A 22,057-nucleotide genomic window follows, 5' to 3' on the forward strand; every position below is an offset into this window, starting at 1 on the left:
TATCACCGCCTGGTACGGCAACTGCTCCGCCCACAACCATAAGGCTCACCAGAGGCTAGTGAGGTCTGCACAACACATCACCGGGGGCAAACTACCTGCCCTCCAGGACACCTACAGCACCCGATGTCACAGGAAGGCCAAAAAGATCATCAAGGACAACAACCACCTGAGCCCCTGTCTGTTCACCCCGCTATCATCCAGAAGGCGAGGTCAGTACAGGTGCATCAAAGCTGGTATCGAGAGACTGAAAAACAGCTTCTGTCTCAAGGCCATCAGACTGTTAAACAGCCATCACTAACATTGAGTGGCTGCTGCCAACATACTGACTCAAATCTCTAGCCACTTTAATAATTAAAAATTGGATGTAATAAATGTATCACTAGTCACTTTAAACAATGCCACTTTATATAATGTTTACATACCCTACATTACTCATCTCATATGTGTATACTGTACTCTATACCATTTACTGCATCTGGCCTATGCCGCTTGGCCATCGCTCATCCATATATTTATTTGTACATATTCTTATTCATTCCTTTACACTTGTGTGTATAAGGTAGTTGTCGTGAAATTGTTAGATTACTTGTTAGATATTACTGCACGGTCGGAACTAAAAGCACAAGCATTTTGCTACACTCGCATTAACATCTGCTAACCATGTGTATGTGACCAATAAAATTTGATTTGATTTGTATAAAAATAACGCTTGATGTCGGCAAACCGCACGAAATCCCCTGACTGAAAAATGCTCTGACTGGAAAAGGGAGGGGGGGAGAGGGAGAGTTGAGGGGATGATAATAACAAGATGTGTCATTTCATTTTTTTCCTCAGCTCCTTGCCTCTGACGTGGGGAGAGTAGAGAAGTGGCTTACACGCACAGGAGTAAGACTGAGTACTCTGCTCTAAGGAGAGCTGGCATCACAGGTGAGTGTCTGTTCTAGAAGACTCTATTCTAATCTACTGTTGTATGTTCTTTGGCTTTCTGTACGTTTCCAGCTATGAATATGGACCTTCCTAGCAATATCTTCTGGGTATTATACCTTCAAGAGACAGCATGCTTGACTATTTATTTCTGGCGCATGACACATTTGTTTTGCAGGCCTATAGTGTTACACATTTTCTTCTCCTTATAAAAGCTCCTACAATGTCCTCAGGATTACTTTTTTTAAAGCAGATATCCATTCTACAGCCATTTCAGACGGGAAAAAAAGTGTTATATGCATTCCAGCTCAGTGATGACATGATATATCTTGTTTTGTTCTCTTGCTGTTCCCTTTAAACTGAAAATTGTGGTTTAGTCTATCTATTTGACGAAAGACCAGTGAGGGTGGAAGCATCATTGAAAAAGAGCAGTGGAGGAGGAAGCATCATTGAAAAAGAGCAGTGGGGGTGGAAGCATCATTGAAAAAGAGCAGTGGAGGTGGAAGCATCATTGAAAAAGAACAGTGGGGGTGGAAGCATCATTGAAAAAGAGCAGTGGGGGTGGAAGCATCATTGAAAAAGAGCAGTGGGGGTGGAAGCATCATTGAAAAAGAGCAGTGGGGGTGGAAGCATCATTGAAAAAGAGCAGTGGGGGTGGAAGCATCATTGAAAAAGAGCAGTGGGGGTGGAAGCATCATTGAAAAAGAGCAGTGGGGGTGGAAGCATCATTGAAAAAGAGCAGTGGGGGTGGAAGCATCATTGAAAAAGAGCAGTGGAGGTGGAAGCATCATTGAAAAAGAACAGTGGGGGTGGAAGCATCATTGAAAAAGAGCAGTGGGGGTGGAAGCATCATTGAAAAAGAGCAGTGGGGGTGGAAGCATCATTGAAAAAGAGCAGTGGGGGTGGAAGCATCATTGAAAAAGAGCAGTGGGGGTGGAAGCATCATTGAAAAAGAGCAGTGGAGGAGGAAGCATCATTGAAAAAGAGCAGTGGGGGTGGAAGCATCATTGAAAAAGAGCAGTGGGTGTGGAAGCATCATTGAAAAAGAGCAGTGGGGGTGGAAGCATCATTGAAAAAGAGCAGTGGGGGTGGAAGCATCATTGAAAAAGAGCAGTGGAGGAGGAAGCATCGTTGAAAAACAGCATTGGAGGTGGAAGCATCATTGAAAAAGTGCAGTGGGGGTGGAAGCATCATTGAAAAAGTGCAGTGGGGGTGGAAGCATCATTGAAAAAGAGCAGTGGGGTGGAAGCGTCATTGAAAAAGAGCAGTGGAGGTGGAAGCATCATTAAAAAAGAGCAGTGGGGTGGAAGCGTCATTGAAAAAGAGCAGTGGAGGTGGAAGCATCATTGAAAAAGAGCAGAGGGGGTGGAAGCCTCATTGAAAAAGAGCAGTGGGGGTGGAAGCATCATTGAAAAAGAGCAGAGGGGGTGGAAGCATCATTGAAAAAGAGCAGTGAGGGTGGAAGCATCATTGAAAAAGAGCAGTGGAGGTGGAAGCATCATTGAAAAAGAGCAGAGGGGGTGGAAGCCTCATTGAAAAAGAGCAGTGGAGGTGGAAGCATCATGAAAAAGAGCAGTGCTGCTCAAAAAGCAAAGTCTACCTCATGGTGTTCAGGGTTCCCCTTTGTTATCTCTGTACTTCACTCTCTGTTTTCTCTTCATATCCTTTGTTATCTCTGTACTTCACTCTCTGTTTTCTCTTCATATCCTTTGTTATCTCTGTACTTCACTCTCTGTTTTCCCTTCATGTCCTTTGTTATCTCTGTACTTCACTCTCTGTTTTCTCTTCATGTCCTATGTTATCTCTGTACTTCACTCTCTGTTTTCTCTTCATGTCCTTTTTAGCGAATGTCACAGTGTCAGTATCCTTTTGTGGCATTTGAACAGGAAACCGGGGACAATTCTCTGTCACTGTGATTAGATATGCCATTGATGGTGGTGAAAAATCATATTTGCTTTTTTTTTTTAGAGGTTCCTCTTTTTAGATCCTCCTGTGTGTCAGTCAACAGGGGAAATATCTGGGTTATTAATGATCAGGCACTCAAGGGATGAGGGTGAAGCTTCTGTTCTATGTATCTCACGGGCAGACAGCCCTTATCTACAGTAGATAGTGAACATTTGAATGGCAGTCAGTGTTCTCTTTATCGCACAATGCAGAGAGAAGAAGGAGATTATATATATATTTCATAGTTCTTATCACAGACAGCAGATTGTAATAAAGCACGTCTTGTTTTTATCCGGGTATATCATAAATTGTTTGGGAGACATGTAAATCTCCCCTGTTTATAATTCTAGAATGGGAAAATAAGGTAGCAAGCAATATGGCCGTCCTCCTTGTACACAAACTCCTTTTGCATTCAGGGCTTCTCTATGGGTCTCAGTCTCATATCAGCACATTTCTGTAGCAGGGCATCTCTCTCTCTCTCTTTTCTCTCCCTCGTTCTCTCTCTTCACGAGCACTCTCTCTTCTCCCGTTCTCTTTCTCCCGCTCTCTCACTCTCTCCCTTCCTCCTCCCCCCCCTCCCACGCTCTCTCCCTCCCCACCCCTTGCTCCCTGCCTGGCACGGCAGTCTCTGGGCAGACACACTGATCTCCTCTCCCTGTGAATGGTTATCTGTTTGGGCACGCAGTAGCTAGTCAGTGGCCTAAGCACCACCCCCACAACGACAACGCTGTCCTTCACCACACTACAGTTGACCCCTACAGTTCTCCGTGACCCCTGCCTAGAATTTCATTGTATCCGCCGTGATCGGATGTAGGATCTGTTGTATAATCAATATCAGTTGAATTGGTCTGATGGGGGGGAAAGAGGATGAGGTTAAGGATGGGGGGAGAGAGCATGATGAGGGTGGGTGAATCAGCTTTGATCAAGCTGCAGTCAATAAATTGTGTCACTTTAGAATTGTCTGGATTAAATTCAGAAAAGAGGCATTCTCCTTTATCTCTTTGTTTTGGTCGCGATTCAAGGTTCTGCCCCACAGAGTACAGTACCTAGCAACAGCAGCGTCTACCATGTTATATTTAGTCTCACTTTTATGTTTTGTTTATTGTGGAGTTCACATGGAGTTCCATCCCACTGGGCACGGACGTCATTTCAACGTGGAGTTTGACTTTACGTTTGGTAGAGTTGTCAACACAGTGAGATCAAAAACAGAATTCCAACATGCCATTGGATTTAGGTTCAAAGTTGGTTGGGAAAAAGACAAAATGCCCTGACGTTGATGACTTAAAAAAAAAATCCAATCAGTTTTCCATGTTGATTCAATGCCATCACATCCCTAAACATGATTTAAACGACGGTGAAACAATGTTGATCCAACCAGTTTTTGCCCAGTTGGATGTGTGAACGTTCTGAGAACATGCAGATGCTGTTATGTGGAAAATGATTTGTCATTTTGTCCTGTTCATTTGTTATGAATAAACAAACTGGGTGTATACTGTACTGTAGCTTGCCATGCCTGGAGCTGTAATGTGCATTAAGTGAAGAATAGCTGGTATTTATAACTCCTCCTTAACGCTCTGTCAGGTTAAACATGCAGCTAATATCTTCTTCCTTATGCCTCTATAGAAGACACATTGATCAGCCCTCTGTTACAGGCCCAATTGTCCTTTGCTCAGTTGATTACAGCTCAATACATCAGTTTAGATGGGGCTGCTGAGATCTCAGACTGGCAGCGAGGGTGAGGATGGGCCAGTAACATTAGGCCTATTCAATGCATCCTCTGGGGTGTCGAGGTTCTCGTAAACGTATGCGCGCTTTGCACTTCGCAGCACTCACCTCTTATAATGCACTCGTCCCTACAGTACGTTTGTGTTTGTGAACAGGGGTTTACTGTACTGTACAGGACCTGTCTGTTTAGCTCCGGGTGAAGGGGATGACTTGGCAGGATTTGGGTAATGGAGTTAGATCAGTCTTATCCCTGACACTGTTTAATGCTCCTGAGAAACCCAGGGATATTTCTCCAGACCTTCCCCTCCACTCACAGCTGTCACAGATCCCCTACCACCAGCACTCCCACCATTATGTTCTGCTCCTATGGGCTTTGTCCCAAAAAAAACTCTCAGTATGCTATGCATTACTATAGATTACTCCGTAATCTAGCTAAAGCCAACCAACAGGCTGATACATCAGTTATGCATTTATCCGACCAAACACACCCAGTCTAACATGGCAGAGTAGCGTTACATCTCTCTGTCGTCAAGAACCTGACACTAGAGGGATTATAACGGCTCCATTCTCACCAGAGAAAGTCCTGATATTTGTATTTGTATTTATTATGGATACTGTACTCTTCCTGGGGTCCAGCAAAATTAAGGCAGGTATACCATTTTAAAAACATTACAATACATTCACAGATTTCACAACACACTGTGTGCCTTCAGGCCCCTACTCCACCACTACCACATCTCTACAAAGAAATCCATGTGTACGTGTGTGTGTATAGTGCGTATGTTATCGTGTGTGTGTATGCACGCGTCTGTGCCTAAGTTTGCGTTGCTTTACAGTCCCCGCTGTTCCATAAGGTGTATTTTAATCTGTTAAGTTGAATTTTACTGCTTGTATCAGTTACTTGATGTGGAATAGAGTTCCATGTAGTCATGGCTCTATGTAGTACTGTGCGCCTCCCACAGTCTGTTCTGGACTTGGGGACTGTGAGGCATGCATGGGTGTCCAATCTGTGCGCTAGGAGTTCAAACAAACAGCTTGGTGCATTCAACATGTCAATACCTCTCATAAATACAAGTAGTAATAAAGTCAATGTCTCCTCTACTTTGAGCCAGGAGAGATTGACATGCATATTATTAATGTTAGCTCTCTGTGTACATCCAAGGGCCAGTCCTGCTGCCCTGTTCTGAGCCAATTGCAATTTTCCCAAGATCCTTTTTTGTGGCAACTGACCACACTAGTGAACAGTAGTCCAGGTACGACAAAACTAGGGCCTGTAGGACCTGCCTTGTTGATAGTGCTGTTAAGAAGGTAGAGCAGTGCCTTTCATGGACAGACTTCTCCCCATCTTAGCTACTGTTGTGTCAATATGTTTTGACCATGACAGTTTACAATCCAGGGTTACTCCAAGCAGTTTAATCGCCTCAACTTGCTCAATTTCCACATGATTTATTACAAGATTTAGTTAAATACAATGCTTTTAGTTTTAGAAATATTTTGGATTAATTTATTCCTTGCCACCCACTCTGAAACTAACTGCAGCTCTTTGTTAAGTGTTGCAGTCATTTCAGTCGCTGTAGTAGCTGACGTGTATAGTGTTGAGTCATCCGCATACATAGACACACTGGCTTTACTCAATGCCAGTGGCATGTCGTTAGTGAAGATTGCCATGGGGAATTCCTGATTCTACCTGGATTATGCTAGACAGGTAACTCTTCATCCACAGTATAGCAGGGTGTGTAAACCCATAACACATACGTTAATCCAGCAGCAGACTATGATCGATAATGTCAAAAGCTGCACTGAAGTCTAACAAAACAGCCCCCACAATCTTTTTATCATCAATTTCTCTCAGCCAATCATCAGTCATTCGTGTAAGTGCTGTGCTTGTTGATTGTCCTTCCCTATAAGCGTGCTGAAAGTCTGTTGTCAATTTGTTTACTGTAAAATGGCATTGTATCTGGTCAAACTCCATTTAAAAAAAAAAGGTTTACTAAGGGTTGGTAACAGGCTGATTGGTCGGCTATTTGAGCCAGTAAAGGGCGTAGTGGAATGACTTTTGCTTCCCTCCAGGCCTGGGGGCACACACTTTCTAGTAGGCTTAAATTGAAAATATGGCAAATAGGAGTGGCAATATCATCTGCTATTATCCTCAGTAATTTTCCATCCAAGTTGTCACACCCCGGTGGCTTGTCATTGTTGATAGACAACAATCTTTTTTTTACCTCTTCCATACTCAGTTTACGGAATTCAAAATTACAATGCTTGTCTTTCCTAATTTGGTCAGATATACTTTGATATCTCTGGACACTCCCTGTTATTTGGGGTAGCCTATTGCTCTGAGACAAGGCTGTTAGTCTAACAGCTAGACGCCATAGGAGTCTACAAATCAAAATCATCAAATCAAATGTATTTATAAAGCCCTTCTTACATCAGCTGATATCACAAAGTGTTGTACAGAAACCCAGCCTAAAACCCCAAACAGCAAGCAATGCAGGTGTAGAAGCACGGTGGCTAGGAAAAACTCCCTAGAAAGGCCAGAACCTAGGAAGAAACCTAGAGGGGAACCAGGCTATGAGGAGTGGCCAGTCCTCTTCTGGCTGTGCCGGGTGGAGATTATAACAGAACATGGCCAAGATGTTGAAATGTTCATAGATCACCAGCAGGGTCAAATAATAATAATCACAGTGGTTGTCGAGGGAGCAACAGGTCAGCACCTCAGGAGTAAATGTCAGTTGGCTTTTCATAGCCGATCATTCAGAATATCCCTACTGCTCCTGCTGTCTCTAAAGAGTTGAAAACAGCAGGTCTGGGACAGGTAGCACGTCCGTGTGAACAGGTCATGGTTCCGCAGGCAGAACGGTTGAAACTGGGGCAGCAGCACGGCCAGGTGGACTGGGGACAGCAAGGAGTCATCAAACCAGGTTGTCCTGAGGCATGGTCCTAGGTCCATGTCTCAACGCAAGGGTAAAGATGACATACTGTATGTTGGTGGTTACATAGTACATTGATGTTTTGTGTGTAAAAGTAAGACGATTGTAACATTATGAAACTCCTTCTTGTGTTCCAGATGAGAATGATGTCTGACGAGACAGAACCGAGGATGTGTGATGAAGACCTGGAGTCAGACGAGGGGGACGTTGAGGACTACCTGGAGGAAGAGGAGAACAGCGGAGAACTAATGGACCGACTCAGAGAACTGGAGGTGAGTCAACCCCAATCATAATGAACTGAATATAAAGCATCTCAAATTATATCATTTTTTAAATATAATTTCACCACATATTCATTGCTTTCATTTCAATTTTCACATTTATGAAAGTTATTTTCATACTAAACATATACAGTTGTGAATAATCTATTGGCTTCTTTTAACAGGCAGAGAATTCAGCTCTTGTGTTGGCAAATGAGAGTCAAAGAGAGGCATATGAGAGATGTCTGGACGAGGTGGCCAACCATGTGGTCCAAGCTCTACTCAACCAAAAGGCAAACTGACAAGTCATCCTCAACAATCCATCGTTTTTTTGAAAGCCCATTTTGAATCACAACCAGTAAGACATGGGTTGTGGTTTTAATGATACACTTTTGTGTATACATATATGCAGGATCTGCGAGAGGAGTGCATCAAGCTGAAGATGCATGTGTTTGACCTGGAGAGACAGAACAGAGTGCTCTGTGAGCTCTTCCAACAGAAACTACCCAACCATTCAAGCCCTCACGACCAGGTATAAAGTAACATCACAATCTGCCCTGAGACATGGCTGTCAACGCCTACGGCAACATTACACCAACGGAGTCTAGAGCCATGTTACACACTCTTAGAAAAAACCTTAAAGGGTTCTCCAGGCTAACCCCATAGGAGAACCCTTTAAAGAACCCTTTCTGGTTCCAGGTACAACCCTTTTGGGTTCCATGTAGAACCCTTTCTACGGAGGGTTCTACATGGAACCCAAAAGGGTTCTACCTGGAACCAAAAATAGGTTTTAATCTTGACAGCCCGAAGAACACTTTTGTGTGCACCATAGGAGTACACAGCCATGTCTCAGGGCAACGTCATAATCTGTCATAATCTGCTGTGTGGTGATCTCCTGCTGCTGGGTGTTGTAATGTAGCCTATAGTATAGAGTCCTATAACAATTTTTTGCTTCAAGTGGTGGACATGATATCCTAATTGCATTGAATTTACTGTTACAGGTGCAGCCAGGACCCCTCCCAGTGTTCAATACACAGCTGCTGCACAATGTCTCTGACAAACAGGTGGAGTCACAGTCACAGAGTCAAGCACAAGCCAAGGTGAGGACAAAGCACGGTCAACACTTAATCCTGAGACATGGCTGTAGACTCCTATGGGGATAAACACTGTCCGGGTTACAGCAGCAGTCATGACATATACTGTTGGGTCTATGGTTTCTCATATGAAATGAATTTCCTTTCTATTTCACAATTGTATTCAAGAGACCTGGACTTTCTCTGTTAAACTGATTTCCTTCACTTATGCCAACAGTGTTTTGTTCTGTCGATATTTCATATACAGTATAAGGCTGCAGTCTGGTTGAAGTGTTATTGAAATAAATGATTGGAATTTTGTTTAGAACCTTTGTTTAACCAGTTAGTTATTGAGAACACGTTCACTTCTATAATAACAACCTGACAATATTTCTCTCAACAGGGAAATGGGTTCCACCGCACACTGCCACAGGCCCCAGCAACTCCCCCCCGGGGCCCAGCCGCATCCATGGAGGCCCTGTCCCCATTCTTCAAGAAGAAAGCACACATCCTGGAGGTCCTCCGCAAGATGGAGGAGACCGACCCCCTCAAGTTCCACCCCTCGGCAGGCAGCATTTCCTTCTGTGACTACAGCCAGGTTCTGATGTCCACAGAGGCTGTCCTGGCTGCTGGAGACCTGTGTAAGAAGCACCAGACACGCTGCCGCTGCTCCTGCTCAGACTCTGACAACACGCAACACCAGCAGCACGTCGATGGTGAAGGGCAGTTATGTCCTACTCACTGCAAGAGGAGCACAGACAGTCCAGTCAAATGTAACCATATTTGCACTCCAAAGCCTAATTCAACTCCGAACCACGTCAAAGGCACACCCACCACAGCTGCTATTAGTGAATTCCACATCAAGAGCACATCAGTGGAGAAACACCAGACAATGAATGACCACCAGCAACCAGCAGGTCCCAACTCTTACTTGTCAATCAAAAGTGTAGATCAGACTAGACCAGCCAATCAGTGCCCAGAGGCAGGGATAAAGACAGGGCTGGTCGAGGGCACAGATGAAGAGGACTGTCTTAAAGGAAAAACTGAAGACAGCAGTAGTTTGTTTACCTCCCAGCTGCCTGTCCCTGGAGTGAAGGACAACCCTCATATTGCATACTGTGAGCTGGAAACCAATGGGTTTCTCCTCTCCTCCAATGACAGTGATAATGTTTTGAGTGATGTAGTTATTCCAGAGAAAGACAGTGGCCCAGCAGAGGAGGGAGCTCTCTCAGGGAGAGCCAACGTGGCCTTCAGCCCCATCCCCTCCTCCTGCCTCATCGACGTCAAAGCTGCTGCGATCAACTCCCCGTCCAGGATCCTAAAGTTTATAAAGATCCCCACGATGGCAGAGAGGACCCAGGCAGCGGCCAGTCCTGTCCGTCTGAGCCCACAGCTCACCCGCACCTCCAAGATCCCCTGCCGTACCAATAACTATGAGGTGTACCACTCCCCCGTCCCCTCACGCAGAGCCACCACCACAGAGAGGACCAGGCACCCTCCTCCACCCGCCAGGTCAGAGTCCTACCCAGCCACCACACACTCAGCCTCAGCCCCCACCTCCCCACCACAGCCTGAGGATGCCTGCTCCCCTCCAGCCAAGGAACTTTGCTACAGCAGCCTCTCGGTCCCCAAGGCAAGCCGTGGTGTCCCCAAGCCACTCGCCCCTGGCACATCGCAGACACCCAGGGCCTCTTCTCAGAAGGTCCCGTACTATGAGAATGTTTTGGAACTCTCCACCTCGGCTCAGCTGGAAGAATCCAAGGTCCCAGAGAACGTAAACATATCATCTTCATCTCATACCAACACAGATAGTGACAGGAAGCTAGTGAATCCACTACTACAGAAAGAGAATGTCCGGAGTCTCCAGCTGCAGCAATTCTCCCCTGCCTCGGACTCCTCCTCCTCCTCATCTTCCTCATCCTCTTCATCCTCGTCCGATCAGGATGTGAACACAGAGAGCCCAGTCTGGCACGGCCACCACAGCCTGCCCAACCCCTCTGCCCTCAGAGCAGCTCAGTTTCAGGGGAGCCCTGCTCACTACGCCAGCATGAAAGACAGAGGATCACAGGACCAGGACACTAGAGAAACCACCATGCAGAACTCTGATCTCTCCCAGTCCCAGCCTCCAGCTCTCCCAGCCAAGAGACATGATCCCTCATCCATTCCCAAGAGGCCTTCTCGGGTAGCAGGGCCAGGGAGGCAGCCAGCCGAGTCTAGTCACACATTCAAAGACAGGCTGGCTGCACTTGGCAAGCTGAGGAGCTCTGAGGATTTACAAGTCAATGTGCTGCTGCCAGTAGACAAGCCAGACCCTCATAGTGATGAGAGTATAGTCACTTTTAACGATGACAGGAGTAAGACAGCGGAGAGGCCTGTGGATCATAATTTAGAGGAGCAGAGGCACTCAAAATATACAGACTCTTTGGATGGTAAGCCTAAATGTATTCTTGGTAGTGTTGCTTTGATGTTCCCTGGTGCTTGTCAGTCCTATGATCCAGCAGCTAAGTCTCTTCTCTCTGGCTCTTCAGTCGCTAAGGCAGAGCTGGAGACGCTCTCATCCAGAGTGGGTGTGACTAATACAGACAGCCCCAAAGGTAAACTGGGCCTACCATCCCCAAACACTGACACTCCCATAGTTCTACACAACGTGAAATGCCCAGCTTCTCTGAACCTGTCTTACCATGGTAAACAACCTGCACCCAGCATCCCTCAGAGCAGCAACAGCCCCAACAAAGTCCTGCCTAAGTCCCCGTCTAAACCCTGCCAGGCCCTGGCTCCCTCACCCTCAGCTGTCAGCAGAGGTGGAACTGGGAAACCCACCCTGGATGCCCCGGCACTGACGCCACGCTACTCGTCCAAGTCAGAGGACATGAGCAAGCTCAACGCAAACAAGAAGAGAAACACCACAGCGCACGGAGACAGCTTTCCTCCCCCAAGGCCAACGTCAGGCACACAGCAGGAGGAGGAGAGACACCCTGTCCCTATAGTCCCCAGCCCCACCCCCGGCCCTACGTCAGCCATGGAAGAGAAGGTGATGAAGGGTATTGAGGAGAACATGCTGAAACTGGCAGAGCAGGACCGAGACCGAGGACAGGTATTGATGGTTGTTTTCCCTAACTGTGGTATAGTGTTGTGTTTTAATGTGTTATTATCGAGTATTTCAGAGTGTTTGCTGTCAGCAATTTGATAAATAAAAATTTTGAACAGGTCACCGAGGTGAAACAGAAAGGCTCCAATGGCATCGCTAGCTGGTTCGGCCTGAAGAAGAGCAAGCTCCCAGCTCTGAGCCGCAAACCAGACACGCCTCCTAAAGTCAAAGACGAGAAGAAGGGTGGAGAGTGGAGGCTGAATATCCCTTCCAAGATGGCGGGGTCTAAGTCTAAAGGAGATGGGGTGGGGGTGGAGAGCCTGAATATCTCTATGCTGATGGAGAAGGCGGAGGGTCTGAGGAGAGCTCTGGAGGAGGAGAGAGCCTACATGAATGGGGTCGAGGGGGTTGGGATGGACCGCTCCGGGAGGGGTCACTCCTGTGAGGTGGTGATGGACCAATCACAGGGCCAGCTGGCTGTTATGTACAGGGGAGCGCGCTCAGATAATTTCATGCAGCAGTTACTGAACAGGTGAGGAAATTATAGAAGCAAGCACTGTTGGATTCTATGTATAAGCCAGTTAAGATTGATCTGATTGTCAAAAGTGAATTTTGTGCTTAGGTGAAAATATCAGTTGTTTTGTGTTGCCTTTCCTTTTATAAACCAATTCCTTTAACTGTTGTGACTATAGGGTGGATGGGAAGGACTTCAGTGGCATCAGTGTGGCTCAGAGACGCCTCTCCTTTGACTGTAAGACCTCTAGACCGTTCAGCAGCCACCATACTGACAGTATCATCAGCCACACCACCAACAGAGAGGACATGCAGAAGGTAGGCTACAGCTGAGTTAGAATGAGTATTCATTAGGGGTTCACAGAAAAGTTATTGTTATTGTCTGAATTGTTTTTCTTATTTTTTCCTTGACATGGTCAAATAACTCAAGCGTTAAAAAAATATATATAATTTGGTACACAGAAGCAAGAGCCCACTTTGTGTGTAGGCATCTTTCTTCATGCTGAACAACTTTGCTTCAAGGACCTATAAAGGTCCATCATTTTGGAAATTGGGAAAACCTTTGAAAAACGTATTCCCATTCCCATGAACCATAATAATACGATGTGTAGGCCCATGGTACAGCTCCGGTACCGCTTTCTGTGCGGTAGCAGAGAGAACAGTCTATGACTAGGGTGGCTGGAGTCTTTGACAATTTTTAGGACCTTCTTCTGACACCGCCTGGTATAGAGGTCCTGGATGGCAGGAAGCTTGGCCCCAGTTATGTACTGGCCAGCACTACCCAAAGTAGTGCCTTGCGGTCGGAGGCCAAGTAGTTGCCATACCAGGCAGTGATGCAACCAGTCAGGATGCTCTTGATGGTGCAGCTGTAGAACTTTTTGAGGGTCTGAGGACCCATGCCAAATCTTTTCAGTCTCCTGAGGGGGAATATGCTTTGTCGTGCCCTGTCTTGGTGTGTTTGGTCAATGATAGTTTGTTGGTGATGTGGACATCAAGGAACATGAAGCTCTCAACTTGCTCCACTACAGCCCCGTCGATGAGAATGGGGGTGTGCTCGGTCCTCCTTTTCCTGTAGTCCAAAATCATCTCCTTTGTCTTGATCACGTTGAGGGAGAGGTTGTTATCCTGGCACCACACGGCCAGGTCTCTGACCTCCTCCATATAGGCTGTCTCATTGTTGTCAGTGATCAGGCCTACCACTGTTGTGTTGTCGGCAAACTTAATGATGGTGTTGGAGTCGTGCCTGGCCATGGGTGAACAGGGAGTACAGGAGGGGACTGAGCATGCACCCTTGAGGGCCCCGTGTTGAGGATCAAGGTGGAAGATGTGTTGTTACCTACCCTTACCACCTGGGGGCGGACCATCAAGCAGTCCAGGATCCAGTTGCAAAGGGAGGTGTTTAGTCCCAGGGTCCTTAGCTTAGTGATGAGCTTGGAGGGCACTATGGTATTGAACGCTGAGCTGTAGTCAATGAATAGCATTCTCACATAGGTGTTCCTTTTGTTCAGGTGTGAAAGGGCAGTGTGGAGTGCAATAGAGATTGCATCATCTGTGGATCTGTTGGGGCAGTATGCAAATTGGAGTTGGTGTAGGGTTTCTAGGATAATGGTGTTGATGTGTGCCATGAACAGCCTTTCAAAGCACTTCATGGCTACAGACGTGAATGCTACGGGTCGGTAGTCATTTAGGTAGGTTTCCTTAGTGTTCTTGGTCACAGGGACTATGGTGGTCTGCTTGAAATATGTTGTTATTACAGACTCAGTCAGGAACAGGTTGAAAATATCAGTGAAGACACTTGCCAGTTGGTCAGCGCATGCTCAGAGTACACATCCTGGTAATCCGTCTGGCCCTGCGGCCTTGTGAATGTTGACCTATTTAAAGATCTTACTCACATCGGCTACGGAGAGCGTGATTACACAGTCGTCCGGAACAGCTGATGCTCTCATGTATGCTTCAGTGTTGCTTGCCTCGAAGCGAGCATAGAAGTCATTTAGCTCGTCTGGTAGGCTCATGTCACTGGGCAGCTCGCGGCTGTACTTCCCAGCCCGTGGCTGTGCTTCCCTCGTACTACATCGTCGGAGCCGGTGTAGTACGATTCAATCTTAGTCCTGTATTGACTCTTTGCCTGTTTGATAGTTCATCTGAGGGTATAGCTGGATTTCTTTAAAGCGTCCGGGTTATAGTCCCGCTCCTTGAAGGTGGCAGCTCTACCCTTTAGTGCGGATGTTGCCTATAATCCATGGCTTCTGGTTGGGTTATGTACGTACGGTGAGAGTGGGGACATCATCGATGCACTTATTGATGAATCCAGTGACTGATGTGGTGTACTCCTCAATGCCATAGGAAGAATCCCGGGAACATATTCCAGTCTGTGCAAGCAAAACAGTCCTGTAGCTTAGCATCTGCGTCATCTGACCACTTCTTTATTGACCGAGTCACTGGTGCTTCCTGCTTTAGTTTTTGCTTGTAAGCAGAAATCAGGAGGATAGAGTTATGGTCAGATTTGCCATATGGACGGCGAGGAAGAGCTTTGTATGAGTCTCTGTGTGTGGAGTAAAGGTGGTCTAGAGTTTTTTCCCTCTGGTTGCACATTTAACATGCTGGTAGAAATTAGGTAAAACGGATTTAAGTTTCCCTGCATTAAAGTCCCTGGCCACTAGGAGCGCCGCCTCTGGATGAGCGTTTCCCTGTTTGCTTATGGCCCTTATACAACTCATTGAGTGCGGACTTAGTGCCAGCATCGGTTTGTGGTGGTAAATAGACAGCTACGAAAAATATTGATAAAAACTCTCTTGGTAAATAGTGTGGTCTACAGCTTATCATTAGATACTCTACCTCAGGCGAATAAAACCTAGAGACTTCCTTAATATTAGATTTCATGCACCAGCTGTTGTTTACAAATATACACAGACCGCCACCCCTTGTCTTACCGGAAACAGCAGTTCTATCTTGCCGATGCAGCGCAAACCCTGCAAGCTGTATTTTATCCATGTCGTCGTTCAACCACGACTCGGTGAAACATAAGATATTACAGTTTTTAATGTCCTGTTGGTAGGATATTTGTGATCGTAGCTCATCTATGGTAGAGGCAGATTACTCACTCGCCATCAGATCCTTACAAGGCACCCCGACCTACGTCCCCGAAATCTCAGTTTCTTTCTCCTGCGAATGACGGGGATGTTACCGTTGTCGGGTGTCTGAAGTCAATCCTTCGTGTCCGACTCGTTAAAGAAAAAATCATCGTCCAGTACGAGGTGAGTAAATGCTGTCCTGATATCCAGAAGTTTTTTCAGTCATAAGAGACGGTGGCAGAAACATTATGTACAAAATAAGTTAGAAATAACGTTAAAAAACCCATGCAATAGTACAATTGGTTAAGAGCCCCTAAAACGGCAGCCGGGGCCATTCAGTATCCTTGATGAAAACCTGCTCCAGAGCGCCCAGTACCTCAGACTGGGGCGAAGGTTCACCTTCCAACAGGTCAACAAGCACACAGCCAAGAAAACGCAGAAGTGGCTTCGGGACAAGTCTCTGAATGTCCTTGAGTAGCCCAGACAGAGCCCGGACTTGAACCCAATCGAACATCTCTGGAGAGACCTGAAAATAGCTGTGCAGCGACACTCCCCATCCAACTTGACAGAGCTTGAGAGGATCTGCAGAGAAGAATGGGAGAAACTCCCAAAATACAGTTGGTCCAAGCTTGTAACGGCTTACCAAGAAGACTGGAGGCTGTAATCGCTGCCAAAGGTGCTTCAGCAAAGTATTGAGTAAAGGGTCTGAATACTTATGTTAATGTGATATTTAAGATATTTTTACATTTGAAAACATTTATTTAAAAAAAGGTTTTGTCATTATGGGGTATTGGGTGTAGATTGATGAGGGGAAAAAACTATTGAATCCATTTTAGAATAAGGCTGTAACGTAACAAAATGTGGAAAAAGTCAAGGGGTCTGAATACTTTCTGAATGCACTGAGCGTTGAAGATCAATTAAAGATCAAATACACTGCATTTCAAACAGTCAGCAATAATCTAACGAATTCAGGACTTGTGAAATTATACCTAGGCTATATATAAGACCCACTAATAATTTAATTAATCTATCAAAATAATAATAATAAATGATCTGGCTTTCAAGTCTGTCTCTAAAAATGCCCTTTTTTGCAAGTGATTAGCTGGCTAATCTTTATATTTACAGTTTAGCCGACTTGGATCGACAGTATTTGCTAGCTAACAAGGTTGAACCGTTTAATTGTTATGAACACACCCTTCTGTCTGTCTCCAACTGTTTGAAAAGCATATTAGCCTGTCCACTTTGTTCAGATGTTGAAATCAAGTGGGCTACCTTATTTCTCAGAATGAGTTGCCAGTTCCTTATATAATTGTGTTTTAAGCTTATTGCACATTTATCAAACACAGACTAGACAGCTACTATAACAATGAATTAGGTGGTACCCCAATGCTGTGCGCGACAAACTGAGCATTAATTTTCCAGAATCAATGTCCATTGACTCTCTCAGTAGTGTCTACTCGGCGTGCAATTTGAGTAGTTGAGACATAAAAAGTTATCCTCTAGTACAGTAAAATGATGTCTCAATGTGTTTGTGTCCATATGACCGATTCTGTTGGGCCAAATCTTAAATACAAATAGCGAGTTGAAACTGAATTGTTGGAGAGGAAGCTGTGATCTATCATCTTTGTTGGCGTAAGAGGCAGGATGGTCAGTAATACAGGGCAGCGTCAACCAGGGACAGAACGGCAAGAAACAGGAGATAAAGGACTGTGAGACAGAGGTTTAATCCAAGACACATGAAAGGTGGGATGTATACGGAGGGTGCGGGACAACAGAAAATAAACAGCAGAGAGGCTAAGAATTTTTGAGATGGGGAAAGGGCCAATAAAACGGGGGGAAAGTTTATGGGACTCCACCCAGAGGGGTAGATCCCAAGTGGGCAGCCATACCCTCTGCCCAAGACGATAGCGGGTAGCAGGGGTCCGGTGGCGGTCCGCCTGTTGCCAATACTTGGAGATGGTCTTGAGAAGAGTGGGCCGGGCTCTCTTCCAGGTACGACGACAGCGGCGGACGAACATCTGGGCCAAGGATATGCTGACCTCTTCCTCAGGGAAGAGCGGGGGCTGATATCCCAGGGAACACTGGAAAGGTGAGAGACCAGTGGCCGAGCAGGGAAAGGTGTTGCGTATTCCACTCACACCAGTTGCTGGTTCCAGGGGGTGGGGTGGGCAGAGACGAGGCAACGAAGAGCCGTCTCCAGGTCCTCGCTCCGACTGGCCGTTAGACTGGGGGTGAAAACCGGAGGGCAGGCTGGCCAACGACCCAATGAGGGTGCAGAACGCCTTCCAGAAACTGAGGACCACGATCGGAGACAATGTCCACCGGAAGTCCATGGATCCGGAAGACGTCCTGCACCATGAGCTGGGCCATCTCCATGGCTGAGGGTAACTTGGGAAGGGGAATGAAATGTGATCAGTCCACACTACGGATGGATGTTCCGCCCCCTCTAACCAGTACCTCCACTCCTCCAACACCATCTTGACCGCGAGTAGTTCTCGATTTCCCACGTCGTAGTTCCTCTCAGCGGGGTTAAGACGATGGGAAAGGAAACCGCAGGGATGCAACTTTTGGTCCTTGGCAAAACGGTGGGACAGAACAGGCCCCACTCCAATGTCTGAGGCAAACTGATGGGACGGGTCCGGATGGGTTAAAATGGGAGCTGTAATAAACCAATGCTTGAGGTTCGAGAACGCCCGGAGACCACGTGAACGGAACTTTGGGAGAGGTGAGTGCTAAGAGGGGGGAAGCCAGGGTGCTGTAACCCCGGATGAAGCGGCGGTAGAAATGAACAAACCACAGGAAACGTTGCAGCTGTACTCTGGATGTGAGTTGAGGCCAATCCACCACCGCTCTCACGAGTCCAGCTGAATATTTCCAGCAGCAGTGACGTACCCTAGGAAGGAGATGGTGGAGCGATGGAATTTACATTTTTCTGATTTAACAAAAAGCTCTCGTCGGCCCCAGAGTCAATGAGCACCCGGAGAGATTTGGACTGGTCACCCCACAACAGGATAGCATGGAGAGGGGAAGAAGGGAAACTTCCCGTACAGCTCACCAGCGTACTCGTACCTGCTTGATGACCCTGGTCTTTTAATGAACAGGTAGATATGTAATGTCCTGCAGTTCCACAATACAGACAGCTCTCGGTGCTCAGTCTGCGTAAGTGTTCAGCAGGAGACAATCTGGCCCTGCCCAGTTGCATGGGCTCCGGAGGAAGCGAGTTGATAGCCCTCTGTGATTCCCGAGGGAACTCGGGTGGCATCGGATTCTCCCGGGGACTTCCGGGATTCTCCCGGGGACTTTCGGGATTCCTCGGAGGTGAGGTTGGCACCGTGGACAAGCGAGTGTGACAGGGAGCAGACCTCCTCTCCCTCCTATGTTCCCGTAGCCAACCATCAATCCATATAGTCAAGGCTATGAGAGAGTCGAGTTCCATGGGAAGCTCTCAGGCTGCGAGCTCGTCTTTGACCACCTCTGATAATCCATTCAGGAACGTGTCGAAAAGAGCTTCCGGGTTCCAGGCATTCTCAGCGGCCAAAGTGCGAAAATCTACTGCATAGTCTGTCACACTACGGGAGTCTTGGCGCAGTTGCAGATGCTTACGAGCTGCCTCTCTCCCAGACAACAGAGAATCGAACACCTTTCTAACCTCTGCCACAAACTCTTCCAGACTGAGGCAAATGGTGGATTGTTGCTCCCACACTGCTGTAGCACAGGCGAGAGCCCTCCCAGACATCAGCGTTATCAAGTACGCTATTCTCGAACGATCCGAGGGAAACGAAGAGGGCTTCAGCTCAAAGATGAGAGAACACTGGGAGAGAAACGCCAGGCAGGATCCTGGCTCTCCAGCATAGCGCTCCGGAGCAGGTAAGCGGGGTTCTCTGGAAGCCGGGGTAGATTGGGGAGTAGCGCCACTGGTAGCGGGGGGTTACTGTAGTGGCTTGCTGCTTAGTAGATAACCGTGGAATTGCTCCAGCACTGAGTTGAAACCCTGGTCATAGCATTCCGCCAAGGTATGGAGTTCTTCCATAAGGTTCTGAAGTAGCTCCTTGTGTCTTCCAATGGTGGCTCCTTACAGGCAAACAGCATTGTGGAGCTGGTCCGATTCTGCAGGGTAAGTCATGGCCAGTTCGTACTTTCACGACTCAGGATATGACCCAGATGCAGACACAGGAGGTGGATGATTCAGTTCTCAGATGATTTATTATAACACGGGGAGCAGGCAGAGGGCAGGTCAAGGACAGGAAGATGTTCGTAACCAGATCAGAGTCCGACAGGTACAGGACGGCAGGCTCAGGGCCAGGGTCAGGGCAGGCAGAATGGTTAGAACGCGGAGGACTAGAAAACAGAAACTACAGCGACTGAAAAACTGTAAAAAGCACTGGTAAAACTTGGCAAGACATGACGAACTCGCAACAGACAAACAGAAAACGCAGGTATAAATACACAGGGGATAATGGGGAAAATTGGAGACACCTGGTGGGGGGTGGAGACAAGCACAAGACAGGTGAAAAAGATCAGGGTGAGACAGCTTGTTGCAGTCTTCCCGCATTTGGGACAATGACTCCCATTGTTAGGGCGGAGACGTGCATCTCGTCATTATATTGAGATCTCTGGTGTAAATAGGAAGTTGCACATAGAGGAGCGAAGGAGACAAGACCAAAAATACAACATGAGAATAAGTGGACAAAACATGAGAATAAGTGGACACAATACCTACATTCTTGCGATACAGGCATTTGGAATATTGCGCAAATAAAAACATACATTTGAATTAATTTGATATATCGCTCAGCCCTAGCTCAATGGGTGGTGACATGTCTGTGACATTTTCAGCTTCTATGAATTGTGTACAGATCCTTACGACATTATTATCGTGCTGAAACATGAGATGATGGTGGCGGATTAATGGCACGACAATGGGCCTCAGAATCTCGTCACGGTATCTCAGGGCATTCAAATTGCCATCGATAAAATGCAATTGTGTTTGTGGTCCGTAGCTTATGCCTGCCTATATAACCCCACCGCCACCATGGGGCACTCTGTTCACAACGATGACATCAGCAAACCGCTCGCCCACACAATGCCATACACGCTCTGCCATCTGCCCGGTACAGTTGAAACCGGGATTTGGCTGTGAAGAGCGCACTCTGAATCTGGTGAACTATGTCAGGGCGAAAACAAAATTGTGAAACATTTGGGGTTCCCCGAGGAGAGGTTTGAGGACCACTGGGCTAACCTAACCAGGTAAAACTCTGGGCCCAAGTTGAAGGGTATGACAAAGTAATAAATCAGCTTTAAAACGGTTTTATCTGGGACAAGATAAAAAATTAATTATAATAGTTATTGACAACAACTGCGATTGGACAATAGAACTAAGAGGGCTGAGTTTGCTTTATGCAGGGTTGCATCGTGTAGGCCTTTGCATCTGTAATTACAAAGTTACTCGCACAGTATGTGCGCAGCGGTCTGAGTCACTGCATCTCAGTGCTAGAGGCGTCACTACAGACCCTGGTTCGATTCCAGCCTGTATCATAACCGGCCGTGATTGGGTGTCCCATAGGGCAGGCGCACAGTTGGCAGCGTCATCCGGGTAGGGTTTGGCCGGGGTAGGCCGTTATTGTAAATAAGAATTTGTTCTTAACTGACTTGTCTAGTTAAATAAAGGTTAAAGAAATAAATCAAAATGTCACCACTATTGTGTTGATTGATTAATTCCAGTCAATCATTTTTAATTGATAGGGTCTAGGTAGCCTAGCCACCTGAAGTTTGATACAAACCAAATTTGATCACATTCACATTTTCTCTTAACACAAATGGCTATAAATACATTACATAGCTTAGGCTATAAATGCATTACATAGCTTAGGCAAGAAGTACATGACGTTACCTCTTCTTTTCCCTTGGTCAGAGGGGATCAGCGCACATAGGCGTCTCTAGGCTACCTGCAGCTGTGGTTGTTATCAGTAAGCTACAGTTGATCAGACTGAAGCACAGATGAATTGTGTACAAGTTGACAAATCATGAGGCAAATCAGTCTAAACAATAGTACTTTTCCCTCTTTTCAACGCTTTTGTGCCAATATTTTTTTATTAAACTGAATCAAGAATTCGCCAGCTCGCCACACATTTTCCGGTGGCCCTGCTGTACTGATCTCTGCAACGTGGATAGATGGGAAGTTCCACATATGTTCTACTATTTTCAAAATTCTAGTTAGTATCTCAAAATGTGGACTTAGTATCTTGAAATTCTGACCTAGCATGTCGAAATTTCGAGATAGTATGTCGAAATTTTTACTTAGTATTTTGGCATTTTTAGATAGTATTGGCATTAAAAAATGGTGGTGGGAATTGGCTTCCATAGGTGCAAGTAAACATCAGCAAAAAAAAGTTATTTAATTGTTGCCAGCAGCACAGTTAGTCACTAATCCTCCAGATAACATGTACAGCTTAACCAGCTCTGCTAGGGTGAGTGAAATGGTCAGTGAAGTGTTCTCTAATTTGTTTCTGGAAGTAACTAGCAAGCTAGC

The 22,057-nt window shown here is 46.4% G+C and overlaps 1 protein-coding gene across 2 annotated transcripts in view; it reads left to right on the top strand.

Annotated features, from left to right (window-relative positions):
- Positions 1 to 22,057, top strand: part of LOC106567084 (nck-associated protein 5-like) — a 50,348-nt gene that overhangs the window by 16,661 nt on the left and 11,630 nt on the right. For both annotated transcript variants that reach the window (XM_014135964.2, XM_014135963.2), the window contains exons 2-9: positions 835 to 927; positions 7,661 to 7,795; positions 7,969 to 8,076; positions 8,196 to 8,315; positions 8,785 to 8,883; positions 9,260 to 11,950; positions 12,064 to 12,476; positions 12,637 to 12,775. In XM_014135964.2, the coding sequence (XP_013991439.1) occupies positions 7,661 to 7,795; positions 7,969 to 8,076; positions 8,196 to 8,315; positions 8,785 to 8,883; positions 9,260 to 11,950; positions 12,064 to 12,476; positions 12,637 to 12,775 (3,705 nt within the window). In that variant the 5' untranslated portion in view covers positions 835 to 927. The remainder of the gene's footprint in view (positions 1 to 834; positions 928 to 7,660; positions 7,796 to 7,968; positions 8,077 to 8,195; positions 8,316 to 8,784; positions 8,884 to 9,259; positions 11,951 to 12,063; positions 12,477 to 12,636; positions 12,776 to 22,057) is intronic.

The sequence above is a fragment of the Salmo salar genome, chromosome ssa13 (assembly GCF_905237065.1).
Source record: "Salmo salar chromosome ssa13, Ssal_v3.1, whole genome shotgun sequence".
Lineage (NCBI taxonomy): Eukaryota > Metazoa > Chordata > Actinopteri > Salmoniformes > Salmonidae > Salmo > Salmo salar.